Raw genomic sequence first — 19,343 nt, 5'->3', positions numbered from 1 at the left:
CCTATTAGAGAGCAGTGTAGGGGAAAGGGAGCTGGGGGTCCTGGTGGACAGCAGGATGACCATGAGCCAGCACTGTGCCCTTGTGGCCAAGAAGGCCAATGTCATCCTGGGGTGTATTAGAAGGAGGGTGGTTAGTAGGTCGAGAGAGGTTCTCCTTCCCCTCTACTCTGCCCTGGTGAGACCTCATCTGGAATATTGTGTCCAGTTCTGGGCCCCTCAGTTCAAGAAGGACAGGGAACTGCTGGAGAGAGCCCAGCGCAGCCACGGAGATGCTGAAGGGAGTGGAGCATCTCCCGTGTGAGGAAAGGCTGAGGAGCTGGGGCTCTTTAGCTTGGAGAAGAGGAGACTGAGGGGTGACCTCATCAGTGTTTATAAATATATAAAGGGTGTCACGAGGATGGAGCCAGGCTCTTCTCGGTGACAACCAACAGTAAGACAAGGGGTAATGGGTTCAAACTGGAACACAAGAGGTTCCACTTAAATTTGAGAAGAAACTTCTTCTCGGTGAGGGTGACGGAACACTGGAACAGGCTGCCCAGGGAGGTTGTGGATTCTCCTTCTCTGGAGACATTCAAAACCCGCCTGGACACCTTCCTGTGTAACCTCACCTAGGTGTTCCTGCCCTGGCAGGCGGATTGGACTAGATGATCTTTCGAGGTCCCTTCCAATCCCTAACATTCTGTGATTCTGTGATTCTGTGATGTTGTCCTACTTGAGGGAGTGGAAATGAGCCAACCTCTAATCTCACTCAGTGAGCAATAAGGAAAAAAATGGGATAAAATTCAAGGCAATAAATAACATAAGCCGTTAAAAGAATAGAGAAGGTATGGAAGAAATACAGCACATCTCCTGGTTCCGGTTATTTCTCCTAAAATATTTTGTACATTTTAGTATTAAAAATAGTCTGACAGGTGAATCTTGTTTCTGTTTTGTCATGTGTTTTATAGTTTTTGTTTGTCCCCAGGCATCGTTATGAAAATGATATTAACAGCAGAACTGCAGATGACAAGATAATCTTTACTTACGATAGAAATACCTTATTTTATTGCAGGTTTTATTCTGTCAGTGACAAAGCATTAAAATGCAATGTGATTCCTGGTGATTTTTTTTCATTTCAGTATTTGAATCCATGATTTCTTTTCAACAGAGTTTCCTCTTCTCTGCAACCTCAGCGAATACAAGTTGCCAGTCATCGAAGAATAGATTTTTCTGTTTAAGACTTGTGACCAAGAACCATTTTAGAAACTGAAATGTATGATAACTGCCTGTTCTTATTTCAATAATTCCAATGTGCTCCTGCTGTGCTGAATGCTGCATGTATGTAACAGAAAGACCAAATACAGCACACAAATTACATGGTGAAGTTCATGTAATGAAATGTATTAAATGGAGGAATATATGTGCCTCTGAATCAGGTGTTAATCAGACTTTTGATATATAACATTACTCAGTTAATTAGTTCAGAATTTTGAAAGAGACTCTTGTCAACTTTAAACCCATCGTCTCTCAGTCACAGCTTTTGCTAAAAACAATGCTGAAAAATGAGAAAAGTTGATACTCAGCTATGAGTTCAGTAAAACTTTGATTCTACTTCGTCTTTCATTTTCTTTCTCAATAGAAAATGTTGACAGTGAAGTCTCTTTGTGTATTTGACAGTCTCTTAGATATTATTAAGCACAATAATCATTGTCTTCATCAGAAAAAGGAAAAATTCTAATGAGTAACCTATAAAGATGAATACTGAAAAAAAATTATTAAAAAAGAGTAAGTGATTTGTTCTGAGTGTATGATCAGAATTATAGAATTGTAGAAGTCTGCATGGGCAGAGGCCTCTGGAAATTGCCTTAAACAACCTTCTTTTGAAAGCAAAGCTTTCGATGAGGCTCTCCAGGCTCCAGACAAGCACAATCTTCAGTTTCTTACATTGTCTCACAGAAGCAAAATTCACCCCTGTATTTGGAACTGTGTGCTCGAGACAGGCCTTGTTTTGGAGGAAAATCCATACTTACTAAGTATGAATTTTACATGACTTTGTGCTGTGGGTATGACGTAAAGCGCTGAAAAATGCCATCCATGGCAAAAGAATTAATGGTCCCCATTAAGCGTGTAATAATTGTGTATTTCCAAATGTGATTGCACTCAGGTCGTAAATTGATATAAATGCATAAGGGTGGACTCACAGTACAGCGTGACAGGGGGTTGTGGTCATCAACAGGGAGCTAAAGATTTGTCATGTCAGCAGCTCAGTTTGGTCACTGATATAATATGGATACGACGTTAAACCGTCTCTGATAGCAACACAAACTCTGAACTCGATATTATAGATCAAGTTGAGAGCATATGCAGACACAAACTAGTGCACTAAGAAGTTGCCTCGTGGATGTTCTTCACTACTGCGAATTGTGGCTGTGATTTAAACTGCTCAAGGTCTCCTTGAAAGCTGTTGGGTACTTACATCTGCTGTGACCACATCTTGGGAGCCCATGAGAAGTTGTCGTCCAATTTCAGCCCAATACAAAGAGCTTTCCATCATCCTTGATTTCATCTGATGTGCTTTGGTTCTTTCAGTCTTGGCAGTTGGTCGTAAATCTTTTACAGCTGCCGACTTCCATTTCCTCACCTTCTGTTTCTGCAGCCACGACTTTTAGCGCAAAGATGAATGCTGTAAATGGCAAGTGTTCTCTTTTTTTTTTGGGTGTAAAATACTGGATGGGATTAGCTGTTGAAGTGCAATGACCTGCCCTCCCTCCTTCGTTATGTCAGCTATAGCCAGTCACTTTTCTTGAGAAAGCCCCATTTTCTGGCATTGCTTTTGTGTCTTGTTAATGAGAACCTCTGAAGATCAGGCTTTCAGACTTGGCTCTGTATTACTTCATTTATTCTTTTTCTTTCAGGCGCAGCTCTTTAGCTTTTCCACTCTGGCCCTCAGACAAATGAGCAGAACTTGCAGCTCAGCCTGTGCACGTTCATAAAGGACATCACAGGGTTTTCGAGTCTTTTAGCAGCTGTGCGTTATGGAACAGATCCCGAGGCAAAATCAGCAAGAGGAACTTGTCATATCGCCCCAATAAACGTGTCTGTCATGTCTTTTAATGTCTCGTTGCACCACTGTGGCTACCAGGCTGTGCTATCTGTAGGCTGGACATCACGTGCGTCCTGCCAAGGTCAACTCTGTGTCACCTCAAATTGTCCCTCACCAGGTCAGATGGTCTAATACTTTTTTTAGAATGATGACACATGCAAAGCTGGACCCCTTTCCATCCTCTGTATCCAGTCAGCTCTCGTCAGAGGCTTGTTACATCTCAGTTAGGGGGTAGACTCTAAAAGCTTTGATAACCCAACTCTTTGATCCACTCTGGCAAATACGACACTGATGTTTTCGAACTCGAAGCACTGAGTAGATTGTGCCGGGCGTTCTTACCAGCCTCACAGGTGATTAGGTCTAGGAGTGAGCACCAGCTGCACACACTGAATGAACTTGGATGATGAAGCAAAACCTCCCTGATGTTTCTCAGAAGTGATTGACCTCTGGAATTTAAACAGAGTTTGGACTGGAATTCTAATTACTTGTTTGGAAAGATCCTTAATTCCAGATTGCAGTGGTTGAGGGAGTCTTCCCACCCCGTTTTCTCACACATGGATCTTAGGCGATGGGTTTGGAAAGGCTCTGAAATGGTGATACACTAAAAAATGATTTAATCTTGCATAAAGTTCATAAATATCTTTTTTTCATTGCTTTTGCTGAAGGTACTTAAATGTCTATGACTCTAGCTTTCGGCATACTTCAGAGCTTGAAATAACACATAACTAACCGGCACTTTGTCCTGAAGCAGGTTTAACCCTCCGCTCCTCTATTTCAAGATGGATCTTTCAGTGTTACTGGAGTACTAAGGAGACTGAATAAGTGGATAAAGTATCTCAGTGTATTGAGAAATAGTAATTTTCTCTTTCTCTCTTTCTCTCTCTTTCTCTTTCTCTTTTTCTTTCTCTTTCTCTTTCTTTTTCTCTTTCTTTCTCTTTCTCCTTCTCTTTCTCCTTCTTTCTCCTTCTTTCTCCTCCTTTCTCCTTTTTTCTTTTTCTTTTTCTTTTTCTTTTTCTTTTTCTTTTTCTTTTTCTTTTTCTTTTTCTTTTTCTTTTCCTTTTTCTTTTTCTTTTTCTTTTTCTTTTCCTTTTTCTTTTCCTTTTTTTCCTTTTTCCTTTTTCCTTTTTCCTTTTTCCTTTTTTCTTTTTCCTTTTTTCTTTTCCTTTTCCTTTTCTTTTTTCCCCCCTCATATTATCTTCTGGCATGTTAGGCTTGGGAGAGAGGAGCTAATTATTACCAGTGCCCTATCTCATGTAGACCAGTGATAAATAATTTATCAAACAAATATCTTTTAGCACAAACTAGTCCTGTCTGGTAACATCCTTAATGTTTGGGTCATGTATACTTTGGGTCTTGTATACTTCTTGGTTTTCACAAAGGACTTCATTGTGTAAAAAAAATGAAAGCTAATAGTCTTCCCAGCCTTCTCTGTTGCTCAGTAACTAAATACTGATAATACAGGTGCTTCAGAATTGCGATTGATTTATTTTGGTGTAAAGTTTTGATGAAATGTTTTTGCATTCCTGTGGCGTTTCCTGAAGTTGGAGTTTGTATGAACTTGTAGGTCTCCTTCAGGCTGTATTCAAAGTAGATATTTAATGCTGCCTCTTGTGCAATTTTTTTTTTTCTGGTAGTGGTCATCTTTGCTTAAATTCATGTTTTGAGCTTTGTGATCTACAACCTTCCAAGTCCATGCCAGTAACCTCTCTAATATCGTTCTGGTGTTACATTAATTTTTAATGCCTTAATTGTAAGTATTTTGGAATTCAAACAGAAAATGGGAAGTCCGTTAGTACTCTCTCCAGCAGTTGTAAACGTCAACTTCCTTAACCACGGGTGTTATGCTCATGAAATATTTCCTTATTTTAATACAGAGAAACTGTATGGGGACTTCTTGAGTTGGAAGCTAGAAGATACCCTCTCGCAGTTCCCTCTAAAACCTGGAAAGATTGCAACATTCACCGTGAACATTAAAGTGAAACTGGACTTTTCATGCCAAGAAAACCTGCTGCAAGATCTCAGTGACGGTGAGTTTTGAATTTCTCCTGGCTTAGGAGGGCTGTGTGTTCTTCTGAGAAACGCTTAACCAGTTGTTGTGCCGTTTGTTTTAAAACACGGTGCGAGACGTGACTGTGCATTTTCGTATCTCTGTCTTGTAAAGCAAAGAGAGCTGTTCAACGAGCTGTGTGGATTGAAGACTGAATTTTTGTGACAAATAAGGGCAATGTGTGACCAAACTTTCCCATCATGAGACCTTGCCCTGCTCTCTTTTTAAATCTTTCTTGACAAGGGAGTGTTTTTGACGTGTCTCTTTATATCCTTATCTTATGAAAATAAATAGTTTGCAAACGTGAGTAGGTTTTAAAGAGAAATAACGTTAAGTTGATGATTTAGTTATCCAAGACTGTAGAATTCTTAATCTGCAGTTTTGCCAGAAGTGACGTACTGCAATGTAGGGCATAATCCCCCTAATATTTGTACTGTAGAGAAAGTTTCCTGTCCTTAAACTCATCATTTCTTTTGAGTGAAAAACCCCAAACAATGTTTGCTTATATTAGAATTATCTGGAATTACAAGTACCAGAAACTTGTAATAAGGATTTCCTTTTTATAACAAACACACAGTCTCACTAGGGTATTTGCTACACTCTGTATTTTTTCAATTGCCTGGTATATTTACACTGATTGAATTAACTTGACGAAACAAGATATTCCTGAATTAAAAACAACAACAAAAATATCATTATTATTATTTGGACTGTTTCCCAGCATCCAGTTGCAGGTATGCATTATCAGTATAAATAATCTTTAAAAAATAAATATTTGCAGTATAGAAAACATACAACAAAATTACATGCACAGCTTATTTGAGCTGAATAGGACTGATTTCTGTGGGTTATCTTGCAAATGCATTTAGACAGAAATTATATTATTTTTTAATAAAGATTAAAAGAGTGGGGTTTTTTTTAAACCTCCCTGGTGTGAAATACGTAAATTATAAAAATATTTTAGGATTTAACTGTACAAAACCCATAGTGTTGCTACACCAAGGTTTAATTTAGAGCATTTTGAAAAAGCTGATGGTGGAGGAAGAGCACACCAGCATCCAAGGAATTGAGGCTTTGAGAAATGCCATTGATAGGAGATTTAATTCCATACAGCTCAAATTCGTGCCACAAATTCCCAGATCTGAGGGTGTGAGGGGGCAGATCCAACACTAAGGGTAGGGTGATTTTGCTGCTTCAGGAGCAGATGATACTGGTTTACTTTCAGATCCCTGAACTCTTGGTCCTCATGTACCCCGTAGATGTCCCGTCTTTTCCATGGAAATTCCAATGGCTTATTGCTTGTTTATTTTATAAGAACTTTTCTTAGATCATAATTCAACTCATTATCTATTACATTGTATGGAAAGGATACAGGCCAGTTGATCCAAAATCTAAATTAAACTTTGGAAACAGCCTTTATTTGTTGACAGGTTAACATTAATAGGAGAGAAATCAGAGGCATGGAAATGAGAAGGAACTTGATTAATGTAATCAATATAACTTGAAAAATAATTAGGAAAGTCAATATTTTAAAAGCCAGACATTTCTGTCTTTAGTGCCAGTTCTGTTGATTTCACTTTTATAACTTCTAAATATATATATGTATGTATACATGTCTAATTTCCTTCACTTGTCCTGTCTCCAAAAAGCTTTAAAGGCACTCTGAAGCTGCACTTGCCCAGCAGTTTTTTTCAGATGAAATAACATACAAACAAAATATTCTGTGGAAGGAAAAGATCATATATTTACTTCTTAGTACTGGCATAGAACCGTTGTGAGATAGTGGATTTGGGCCTCTGTTTTTTTACCCATATGTAACTTTTAGGGGACCACATACAAACAAAATTTTGGAACAGTATTTTTACATTGTTATTTTCTGCCTGCAGCTTCTTTGAAAGGTCGTGTGTCTGAAATCTGGAAGCATTTCGACCTTTTCTTGTGCAAGGTTGATAAAGGAGAAGAATCCATTAGGGTTTCTGTAGAACTTCAGTATCTTTGGCCACTATGTTTTACACTATGTTGTTGTGGTTTAACCCCAGCCAGCAACTAAGCACTCTGGAGATATTATGGAGTATTATTAGAGATGCTAAGTACACTGATGTTTTTACTCGCTACTGCAATTTTTCTATATTGCTTTTAACTTTACAGATATTGCACTTTCTAAAGAGGCAGGTAAGATCCTGACGTGAAGAACAGTGAAGAGCTAGAAAAATCAATGGCAACTATGACATGACTTTTAATCATATGGTACCTTTTTCTTTTGAAGACCAGATTTACAGTGATGATCAAAATACTTCTGTCTTTTAAAAGTAATGCCCTTAGCAGGGCATCTGTTACTTTGATCTGTTTGATGCTGAAATTGTTTCCTTTTACTCTGTAATAAGGACATAGTACAGAAAGGATAAATTACTGATATTTCTGATGGTACACTTATCCAATTGGAAAGTAAACTAAGTTATCAATCAAAATTGCTGATCTAATTCTTGTGTGTTGATGGTATACTGGGTGTAAGGAAAAATGTTAGATGTTCTTCTAGATTAAAGGAAGCAAAAACACATGAGTGGCTGTACAGGATCAGATCAATGACCGTCTAGTCCAATATCCTGACTGTGAAAGTGGCCAAGAGCAGATGCCTGTGGGGGAATACGGGGCAAATTACGAACATAGATGCTTCTTTCCTTTAGGTTTTCAAGCTCCAACTGTTGTTAGCTCAGGAACTTCCAGAGCCTGATAAAGTTTCTCTGGTTTTAGGCACTGTTAGTCATCCTCAGTGGGTTCCTCCTTCATAAAACTCTTCATTCTCTCCGTCAGCACTGCAGCGAGAAGGATCACAGCTAAATTTCTTTTAGCAGATTTGCACCTTCTGGCGTCCCTCCAAGATCACCTGTATGGCAAGAAACAGCTGACGGTTCACCTTCTACATATCTTTCCTCTGCTCATGATCTTATACATTTCCTCATGTTATTGCCACAGTGGTCACTCTCCTAAACTGAAGATTTCTGACTGGCTTAGTTGTCCCTGTTATGGAAACAGTTCCATACATTGATCAGCCTTGTTGTCCATTTTGAAGCCTTTAGGTTCTGTGTGTTTGAGGTAGGCTGTACATGCTATTTGAAACGTGATCTATGTATTTCTCTAGTGACCTAATGAATGCTCTTTATTTTTTTATTACTTTCCTTATAATGATGCAATAATGCTCAATTTGTCATTCGTTTTTTTGACTGTTGCTGAACGTTGAGTTCGTAGATTCATGAACTTGTGAACCATAATAGCTTCAGGATCCTGCTCCTGAAGAGTCATGATATGCTGAGAGCCTCTTATTTCTCATATAAGTTTGGTTCCCTTCCCCTTCCCCTTCCCCTTCCCCTTCCCCTTCCCGTCTCGTCTCGTCTCGTCTCGTCTCGTCTCGTCTCGTCTCTTCTCTTCTCTTCTCTTCTCTTCTCTTCTCTTCTCTTCTCTTCTCTTCTCTTCTCTTCTCTTCTCTTCTCTTCTCTTCTCTTCTCTTCTCTTCTCTTTTCTCTTCTCTTCTCTTTTCTCTTCTCTTCTCTTCTCCTCTCCTCTCCTCTCCTCTCCTCTCCTCTCCTCTCCTCTCCTCTCCTCTCCTCTCCTCTCTTCTCCTCTCCTCTCCTCTCCTCTCCTCTCCTCTCCTCTCCTCTCCTCTCCTCTCCTCTCCTCTCCTCTCCTCTCCTCTCCTCTCCTCTCCTTCTCTCTTTCCCTCCTCTCTTCCCCTTCCCCTTCTCCTTCCCCTTCTTCTCCTCCTTCTCCTTCTCCTTCTCCTCCTCTTCTTCTCTTCTTCTCCTCTTTTCTTTTTCCCATTTATTTATACTGAATTTAATTTGTCATTTTATTGCCCACTCATGAAGTTTTGTAAGGTCCTAGCGGTGATGTCAGGAACATGCTATTCCGTGTTGTGTAGGCTTCTCTTCTGGGAATTTGGTTTGTGCAAATGAGGCCTAATAACATGCCAGAAAACATTGCAGAAGAACACGCATCCTATTAAAGCCTGTAATTTAGGGTTCTTGTCACAATCTGGATTACCTTGGTTTGTTGTCTTTTGAATTTATGGTTGGACTCAATGATCTCAAGGGTCTTTTCCCACCTAAATGATTCTGTGATTCTATTCTATGGATTAATTACTTTGCAAACACTTTGAACAGCCGTGCAGGTGTTCTAGAGACACTTCGTTAGTTAGGATTAAGAAGACTTGCCTTATGCCTTGAAGGCAATTGACCAAGATTTAGATGTTCCCTGTAGAAGATCCATTTGGTGCAAATGTGAATGAAGTTTTGTATCTCCTGTCCCTCAGCTGGGTGGTTCAAGATTCCTTCTACATACATTCTTGGTTCTCTGGTCAGGGAAGTCAGTGTGTGTATTTAATTTGACTTTAAGGTCGTTGCAGTAGGTAAGACAGGAGGAAACACTCTATCTGCGTGGTAGGACCAGGTTTAAGGAGCCTAAGTGGTAAAATCTCGTCGCCTGTTAGATGAAAGAGCTCGACAGGATGCTCACATTATGAACATAATGAATTCTCCTTCCCAGCCATTATACTTTAATTTCTGAAATCCAGGGTTTCCCTGATGCTAAATGGAAAAGAACAATGGCTGCTCTTTCTGGATGGCATTATAAATGATATATTATTATAAATGCTAACTTGTTAGTGGGAAGTGGTCTTTTAAAAAAGCTTCTGTTACATGGGGATAATGTTTGGCAAAGTTAATGAATTAATCTGTGAGGGCTTCATTATGCTAAATGTTAGTGTTCATTCATTCCGTGTATAGGGAACCTAAAGACAGGTGCAAAAATATTTAAATTCATAAACTCATCAAAGGAACTAATTAATTACACGCTAAGAGAGACGCAAATCTATGTCTTAAGACTCCTTTGAGGGAGAAAAGATTGCAAAGAGAGAGCATATTTCTAAAAGCACTGATCCTTAACATTTTTAATATTGGTATGCAAGACCATTTAATTGTTTCATATTCATTTCATTGCTTTTCTGCTTAAATAGTGAGATTTCATCTACTTAAAATTTTTCCTACACCGTTACAGCATAGAGACAATATATTTCTTTGTTGGAAAGACACCTCATTATGAATTTAAATGTAGTCTTGACAGGTCTTCTGAAAAACTAAGTAGCCTAGAGGACTCTGTTAGGATAATTGTATTCCTGGTGATGATGATGATGGAAGTCCTCAGAGATAGCTGAGTATGATCATTTACATGTTACTATGCTTGGTTGCCTTAATTACATTTAACCGTTCAGAATATATTTTCGAAGTGACTTCATTTCTAATAAGTTTTTTGTCTCTGCCTTTTGAAGATGTTAGTTTTCATTTTCATGTTAACCTGAGTTAGTGAGTGGTTTGGTTTGTTTGCTTTGTGTTTATTTTTTAACTAGAAACACTTTTGTGTCCTCCATAAATTCATCACCATGTTACTTGAAAAATATTCTTAATTTTTTGAGAACTTTTTTTAGTTCTCGAATTCCAGCTTTAGTGCTTGCAGAAGACAACCTTTTCTCTTCCAGCTGCCTTTTAATCCAGATAAATAATCTTGTCTCATAGTTTAACTGATATAGGGTGTTTTTTATTTTAACAACATATAAGTCCCATAGGACTTGAGCCTATACCAGTTGTACCAGCCACTGTACAAATGTGTAGTAACAGGCCTTTTGCGCCCCAAATCTTTACAATAGGTAACAGAGATATGAGGCAAATAGCAATACATTTATTATTGGCACATACAAGCTAATTGACCTGCTATCGTGTTACGCTGTTTCCTTGCTGAGGCACTTTATTTTAGCATCTAATGTAGCGTGCATAAAAAAACTCTAGTCTTGGATTATGAATTTTTTACACTTCGTTTGCTGCCGTTGCAATCGCCTCTATTCTAAATTTAACTTCCAATTCTAGTTTAGTCAGTTCGGCAACCTCAGGAAGGAATCCTTACTGACATAGTGGTTTTTTATTGTTAATTATTATTATTACCATCCTCTTCCAATGCAGTGGAGTCTCGAAGAAGATGCTTATTCTGCTCCGTGTCATCTCTCGCTGCGCCTGAGAGCCCGAGAGTCGATACGTCCCCAGTAGCTTTGCCTGGAGTTCTGCTCCCTGGGGTCTCATATCTAATGGTCTTAAACATGTTTTTGAGAGAGAGAAGGAACTGAATCTTAATGCCCACCTGTAGTGTGACGAGCGGAGTGGATTAAATTCCCTGGAACTCCGTCTACTCTTGTGTTATTCCCCTCTATGCTGCAGCAGACAGCAGGTTTCTACAGTTCTTCCTGCTTTCACCAGAATACGAGCCTATTTTCTAGGGGAAAAAAAAAGGTATATTCTGGTTTGGGAAGCATACTCTCCTATCTTGAGTTGTTTTTTGTTTTTTTTTTTTTTTTCCTCTTTTGTTCTACATGCTGAATGTACTTTAAGACCATTACTGTACTCTTAGGAGGTGTTGTCTACCAAGAGCTTTTTGGTTCTGAAATTTCTATCAGGCAATGGGTTGACAAAATAAACAAATGGGCTGAGGGGGCATTTAGTTTCCACGTTTGTTATTGCGTTTTTTAATATGTGGTGGTTAACCTTGAGTAAGGGCCAAACACCCCCCTGCCATGTCCCCCAGAGTCTTGCTCACTCCCCATCTGAAACAGGACTGGGGGAGAAAATAGGATGAGAAAGCTCATGGATCGAGATAAAGACAGAGAGATCACTTACCCGTTACTGTCAGGGCAAAACAGACTTGGCTTGGGGAAAAATGGCATAATTCAGGATGAGAGGAAAGGGCCTCAAGTTGCGCCAGGGAAGGTTCAGATTGGATATTAGGAAAAATTTTTTCATGGAAAGGGTTGTGAAGCACTGGACAAGCTGCCCAGGACAGTGGTGGAGTCACCATCCCTGGAGGTGTTTAAAAGATGCGTGGATGAGGTTCTGAGGGACACGGTTTAGTGACAGTGTTGGGTTAATGGTTGGACTTGATGGTCTTCAGGGTCTCTTCCAACAGAAGTGATTCTATGATTCTGTAAATATTCTGCAGAGAAGCAGCATTTCAACCTAAAATCTTACGCTGTTTTACATATTAAGTGACATCCAAGTTGCATCAGGGGAGGTTTAAATTGGATATTAGGAAAAAATTCTTCATGGAAAGGGCTGTCAGGCATTGGAACAGGCTGCCCAGGGCAGTGGTGGAGTCACCATCCCTGGAGGGGTTTAAAAGGTGTTTAGACGAGGTTCTTAGGGACATGAGGTAGTGCTAGAGTTAGGTTGAGTTTTGGCTGGACTCGATCCTATGGGTCTCTTCCAACCGAAATGATTCTGTGATTCTATGATCATATTGCCAGTTACCTGTAGACTGCCTTGGAACACAAACTTATTTCCACAGTGTCCGGGCACGAGTGATAAGGTTATTTAAGGGTTTCCTTGCTACGGAGTTTACACGGGAGCTGTGCTGCACCCGTTGGAAAGTGTGTATATTTTTGTCACCAGTTGTTGTAGGACACGGCGTTACAAGGGAGCTGTGGATTAGATCGGGACGGCAGCTGTCCCATGCCACCTCTTTCTTCAGTCCTTTAGTCACCGTGTTGTAAGTCTACAGCTTTACCTCCCTTTTTAAACTTTCCCTTGTTCAAATAGGAAATTTTGCGGGATTTTTCTGTGCAGCACAAGTAGCACATGGAGTTAAATTGACTATTTGCTTAACGTTCGAGAGGAGAGAGCAAACGCCGTAAAGAGATTTTGCTCTGTTGTGATAGCAGCGACTGCGACGTTGGAAAGGCAAGATGTGGTTTTGTGGTTACCATGGAAAAAGTGTTGGTCATGTGCTGTTGCCATGGAAATATTCAATGTGGATTCTAGAAATTAGGAAGACAATTGTTCTTTTCATAGTGAAAGGCTGCTCAAGCTGTTTCACAGTATGGATTGACAAAAGAAAACCGTGGGGAATTTATCATCTTCAAATCTCTAAACTTCATGAGAGAAAATAAAATGTGTGAAGTCTCAAAAAATATAAATATCAAGTAATATAAAACTTCTGAACTACTTCGTTGATGCTCTGAATTTGTCAATTACCTGTTTTCTTCTGCCGTCATGAAGTTCTACAGGGCTTTTAACAGGACATGTTTCCCCATTCTTTAATGGTTATGTTTTAATGATTAATGTATTTCAGAGGAGCTGGACAATGTCGAAGCACCTTTGCTGTCTGGTCAAAGAACAGAAAAAGCTAAATAATTAAAAAAAAATTGCTAGCAGCAGAACGTTATATTTTTGTTGTTGTTGTTCTCTGGCAGTCAATTCCCCTTGCACAAAGTTGTGAAGCGGTGAGTTATTTGAGATATAACACAGTGCCTGGTGCCGGGCTCTGTTCTGTGCCAAGTTTGAAGGCAGATAAAACAGTTAAAAAGGCATTAGTTATGTGTCCATTATGTTGTTTTAGGTATTATCTGTACCTTTCTCAAAAGAAAACTTGTGCCTTCCATAAAATGGAAAATCTGACTAATGCCGTGCAATTTTTCATGCTCAGTTCTTCTCATGTTTCTCTTTTCAATGTTATGCACTAGCGTCCACTTTTGTTCTAGGACTGGTGAAAATCATTCATCAGTTTGAAAAAAAATTTTTTTTCCTTAGATAAAACTTTTAATTTTCATTAAAAAAGAGTGGATTCCAAAGCCTGCAGTCAAATATATTCATGATGAGTTTTGTTCACAAGCTTCTTGAACTTTTTAGTGTATTATTGCCTCAAATCTTAGGCCAATAATTTCGTTTTCTTTATTATCAGTTGGCTTTTAAGAGATGCAAAGAACTCGTCTAGGAGCGGTTCTATACCTTGTTTTTTCTTGTGCAAGTTACAAGTACCTATTATCCCATACAAAATTATTTCATGCTCTCATCTCTCTTCCTTTTGCTTGGTCTTCTGGGCTGGATTAGCGCATGATTTAATGTAGTTATATTATTAAATAAAAAGCTTTCTTAATTTTAGTTGAATATTGAGGTTATTGACATTTTAGAAAGCGGATGAAGTTGATGATGGTTAGCAATGGAAATGTTAATTTCTTGAGAAATAGTAATCTTTTCACTTTTTTGGTTTTTTAGTTGGTTTTCCATATGAAAAAAGTTATTTGTAAATTAAAACCTTTAAGCCTCCCGAATCAGCATCTTCACATCTGATCTTTTTTATGGTGTTTTATCTTTAAGACTCGACTAAGGTGCATTTTAAAGCTAGTTAGTTAGTGAAGGAAATTGGAAGTAATACGGGAATACGCCCTTTGTTTTCTTATTTGGATACCTGTGAATTTGGACTTTAATGAAGCAAAACCATTTCATGCTCCATCTTATTCTTCTGTTTTCTTCTTTTTTTCATTCTTTTGAGAAGTGTATCATCCACAGGTCCAGATTTTAGTTTATCCTTGGAACTGGAATATGATATTAGCAAATAAAATTTGATAGGAGCAATTTCCACGAAGGAAGTATGTTTAGGGTTTTGTGTAATAATTTGGTATTTCCCATATGTTTAGATATATGTGTCTACTGCGATATACAAGATTTTGCTTGTATTTAATTGGCGTTAATGGATTGCAGTTGCTTTGCTCATCATAAAGCAGCAAATCCTTGCTATTCTTTGGACTTAATTCTAAATAATAACAAATTATTAATCTAGTCTTAATGTATGTTAAAGCTTCATAATTTTAATTTTCGTGTTCCTCTGACTTTTTTTCATTCAATAGTAATTTTCACACGTTTAAATCTTAGAGTGTAGCTTTGGTAGGCTGATAAACCCCAATACGCTGCAGCATATTTATTTACCTTCAAGTTACACAAGCTTGTCAGCAATAAAAGGTACTCCTAAGTTTTCGTATCGTCTTTTATTGCTGTACTATACACCAGTACAGACCACTAGTAAATATCAAAGTGAGGACATTCCTCTAAGAATATCCATTTCTGATGAACTTTTTAATGACTATTACAATGTAAACCTACTTTGCATTCTGCCTTTGTTATACATGAGAAATATTTTATATATTTTTACATCAGCAGATGGTACAAAACATGACTGCTCCATTTTCTATTCTTTTCTACAATATATGCTTGAAAAATGAATCTTGAGGGTTTGTATTAGAAATTACTAAGCAGTGGATAGAGTCACTGTCATGGAAAACCACTGACTTTTATCTTTGTTCTTTTGTAATATTGTAAACATTACAACTAGTTTTATATTACTAACTCTGACATCTCTGTTGTGATATTTTAAATGCAGTTACCTTCCTTTTCTGTGACCTTCACTGAGTTTTTTGGTGTATTCCTATTTGAGTTTTTTTGGCTGATAGAGAAAAATATAGCAAAACAATCTTCACCTTTTGTTTTGCCTTTCTATCTAAAATGTTAATATTTCATTTTGCGTATTTGCTCTCCCTTTGATAATACAGATATGGTTTCGTTGGAATAAAACATAATTTTAGAGAAGCAAAAGTAATTTCACTTTTTCTGTTTCTAGATGGAATCAGTGTTACTGGACTGCCGCTCTCCAGTCCTTTTCGGCAGGTTGTCAAACCGAGAGTAGAGACCAAACCTATTAATCCACAAGAAAGCAGCAAAGTCGGTGATTTCAGTCATGTGAAGGTAAGTAAGTGACATCAAAATAAGTAAAAGATGTGATTTTCATGGTGTTGTGTTATGGTTTGTCGTGCGATTCAAAAAATAAAGGTTTCTTTGTCTCATAAGTATTTCCCTTCGGGTTTTTTAGTTTTAGAACAGCTCGGTGTTCTGTGATTGGATTTCACAAAAAGGTGAAACAAGATGAGGAGAACAGTAGAAATTGTGAAGATTTGGTTTCCAGTATGGTATATTGCAGGAACTGTTGGTTCTTCACCTCATGTTCCTTTCTTATGCTATTTACTTTGCAAGAAGATGCTTCTGTGTAAATTCTTGATTTTCTTGTATTAAAATGCATGGTAGGATTTGTTCCTTCTAAGCATTTTGGATTCAAAGCCTTATCTTCACTCTTCCAGTAATAAGCTTTTTGGAAGTGTTCATATAAGTAACAAAACAGAATAATTAAGAGAAGCAAAAGAAAAGCAAAAGGAGCAGGATGGAAGAACAGTTGTGTAGGTAGAAGCTGCACCGTGTTTACTGAGAGTCTTCCCTACTCTTTGGTTTTCCGTTGAAGATCTTACCTGTGGAAGACGTAAACTTCTTATTTTGACCAGTCAAATAAGAACAGCTTCCCACTGGCCAGATTTGCAGGATCTATAATTTAAGATGAAAATAAAATAATTGTCAAAAAATGTACTGTAGCACTTCATTGGTCTCTTCCATAGCTTTGGCGAACGTTTTGCGTGCCTTGTAGTATTCGTTACGTGTCCTGTGTGGATCCGTGTTCTGCAGTAATTAATTTAGTCAGAATTTAGATTGTTGTACACGGCAATATTTGGCTCCGCATGTCTTTGGCTGAGAAGCAAACATAGGCTTTGCTTTTCTCAGTGACTCGTTTTACATGTGAATTTGCTTTCTTCCCGGTAATGTTATTTACGATTCTATTTGATCAATTAACAGGTGAAGCTATTAATTTTTAAGTATGTTTCTTTTGGACCGTTAGTACTGCTAATTCATGGTTATTTGCTTCTACAGTGCAAAAAGGGTGATGACAGCATATGAAAGATGATAAAAAATTAGTAAAGCCTTTCTTTGTATTTTATGACATAGCGAGGTATTTCCCAATTACTCCTAAATATAAATAAACATGATCGAGGAAACAATTTGATATTTAAGTGGCTAAAATGTCCAGCATGAATTTTGAAGTTTAGAACCTTGTGTAGACTGTCTGAGCTATACACACTTATGACTTAGAGAATCAAGGGGAATTTTATTTCAAAATTGGACTAAAAATCCAGAAACGCAGAATTTCTTTGCACCAAATACATGAAAAAATGCCTTTTGGTGAACTTCTTGCTTGTCAGCCAGTTGTCCTGGCAACCGAGAAGCTGCAGGTTCCCAGCGATCTATGTGTTGGTATTAGGAGGATGTTGGGGAGCTGTAAAGCAAGAATTGTTTGGTTTTTTTTTTTAAATAGTGTATAGTGAAATAGCTTAGTGGGAATGCACATGCTCGATTCTGTTGTTAGGCTTACGGAATGAATTTTGATTTTAATTAATTGGTATTTCGTAATGGAAGGACCTTGCAGGTGATCAAAACTGCGTTCAACAGAGAACACACATCCCCGTAGCATCCAGGGATTCCTTGCTCATTAAATTTATCTGTGTGTTGAGCCTGAGTTGTATGAGTGCTGTACAGCACGCCCAAAATTAACAATTTACTGTGTTAACATCTATTCTAAACCAGGCTTAATCACTAACCTTGCATTTTTTGTCATGTTAAGAAGGGGTGATTTATAGAGGGGTGGAAATGAAAAACCGGGTGTTAAAATAGCCAGCAGGATAAAGCTCTGGAGGAAGTCTACACAATTATATTTCTAATTACTTAGATTATTATCAATCTAATCATATATTTGCTGACAACATCCATGACAGGAAAAATATGACTTATATTTTTTGCAATATTTATAAGATTATTGTAGATGAGGAGAGCAAAAACCACAATGAGGTATCGCCATCTGTAGGGTGATTTACCGTCATGGTTCATTCCATTTTAACAAATGTTCATTTCTATAACTTCTATTTCTATTTACCATGTCAATATATAAATAAATATAATAAATAACCCATAAATAATCTCATCCTGGTTTGTCCCCGTTAAACTCCTATCAACCAATCATCTGTTCTCTCTGGATTAAAAATGCTTATGAAGTTCAGACCTATTTAGAATGTCTTAGAAGTGTTTTTCAATTCACCAGACTACCCAAATAATTAATTATCTGTGGATGTGGACATACAGAGTTGGTACTGGGCAGATGACCAGTTTGCGACTTCTCTCTACTTTGCTCTTCAGGAGGAAGAAATCTGAGAACCACCAGTAGCTTAAAATAAAAGCCAGACAAATTCCAAATGAAATATCAGAAGTTATTGTAACTAATTGAGTCAATAAAGCATTGAAAGGCATAATTAGAATGCGTTCTGGTCCAGTTTTCTTGGCTGGGTTGTGAGGAATTTGATGTATTTTGGGGTTTGACTGGCTTGGTTTTAGACTGGGTATCTTTCAGAGGACATGAATGTATATTTGTCGTCAAATGCAAATGCTTCTGCTCAGTAAGAACTTTGTCTAAAATGTAGCAAACTGGGATATATACATGAGAGTTGATCCGAGGTTCCCTGTGAACCCGAGTCTCAAAATATTTGCTATTTATTAATATTTTTGAGTGCCCTAGGACCTCCTTAAGAGTTACTTCGGTTTCTCTCTGTTGCTGCAGAACAATTCAGTAGGTTTTATTGTCTGTGTCCCACACAGTGCCATTTAGGATGGTTTCTTGATTATATTTCAAGGTTTATCTTGTTAATAGTCAAGCTCATTCAAGTGGTTTGACGAGGACTAATGTAAGAAGCAGGTGGGGGTTTTAAGTTAAGAAACAAGATTGATCTTAAAAAAATGGTATGTGAGGTGAAAATGCTGTCATTTATTCATGATCTAGCACTAGGTGACTGTGAATATTCAGTAGTAGTTATTTTTCAATCCTGTGTGCTGTGCGTAAGCTAGTCTTCAAATAAAGGTGATTTTTTGTAAACGAAAATTCATGTAAATCAATGGTTCTCTTGTTGCTGATTCTGAAACATCTTTGTTCAGATATTTATAAGTCTTAATGCTTAAACCTTCCTTCCCTACGTGTTTGCCGTACAGTTTTTGTGCTTCGGCATTGGATATTGCCAGTGTTGAACTTCTCTGCAACCCACGTTTTCAATTTTGCTACAGGCTTTCTTCCAATAAACCAGTCAGTGGCTTCTGGAAATGACTGTTATAATGATCTCATAAATTCAGTTTCAAAATTGCTTTATGACCTCATCATAAAGCTTGCTCGTAGCCTTAAGCTGAATAGAATATCACAGTGTAATATTATGTTCAGATACTCTTTGCTCCTGTTCACTGCTGAGTAGTTGCGGTAAGTGTTGGCTAAAAACCTTGGTCATTCTGGGCTGCATCTGGACATTGCTGTGGTTATAATGGTACGTGAAATAGTCAATTTTAAATCTGAATCTGTTACTTTCTGAGTAACACCCCAGTCTGTTTCGATATTTAACTATTCTGTGTCTTAATGCAAAATCTGCAGAAATATCACAAT

General features: G+C 37.9%; 1 protein-coding gene across 6 annotated transcripts in view; it reads left to right on the top strand.

Moving 5' to 3' along the window:
• The window catches only part of TRAPPC9 (trafficking protein particle complex subunit 9), a 486,097-nt gene that overhangs the window by 75,338 nt on the left and 391,416 nt on the right, over positions 1-19,343 (top strand). For all 6 annotated transcript variants that reach the window (XM_065629223.1, XM_065629226.1, XM_065629224.1 and 3 more), the window contains 2 exons: positions 4,957-5,109; positions 15,612-15,736. In XM_065629223.1, coding sequence (XP_065485295.1) covers positions 4,957-5,109; positions 15,612-15,736 — 278 coding nt within the window. The remainder of the gene's footprint in view (positions 1-4,956; positions 5,110-15,611; positions 15,737-19,343) is intronic.

The sequence above is a fragment of the Caloenas nicobarica genome, chromosome 2 (assembly GCF_036013445.1).
Source record: "Caloenas nicobarica isolate bCalNic1 chromosome 2, bCalNic1.hap1, whole genome shotgun sequence".
Lineage (NCBI taxonomy): Eukaryota > Metazoa > Chordata > Aves > Columbiformes > Columbidae > Caloenas > Caloenas nicobarica.
Note: the sequence above shows the minus strand (reverse complement) of the source record. Positions and strands in the feature narration are given on the sequence as shown.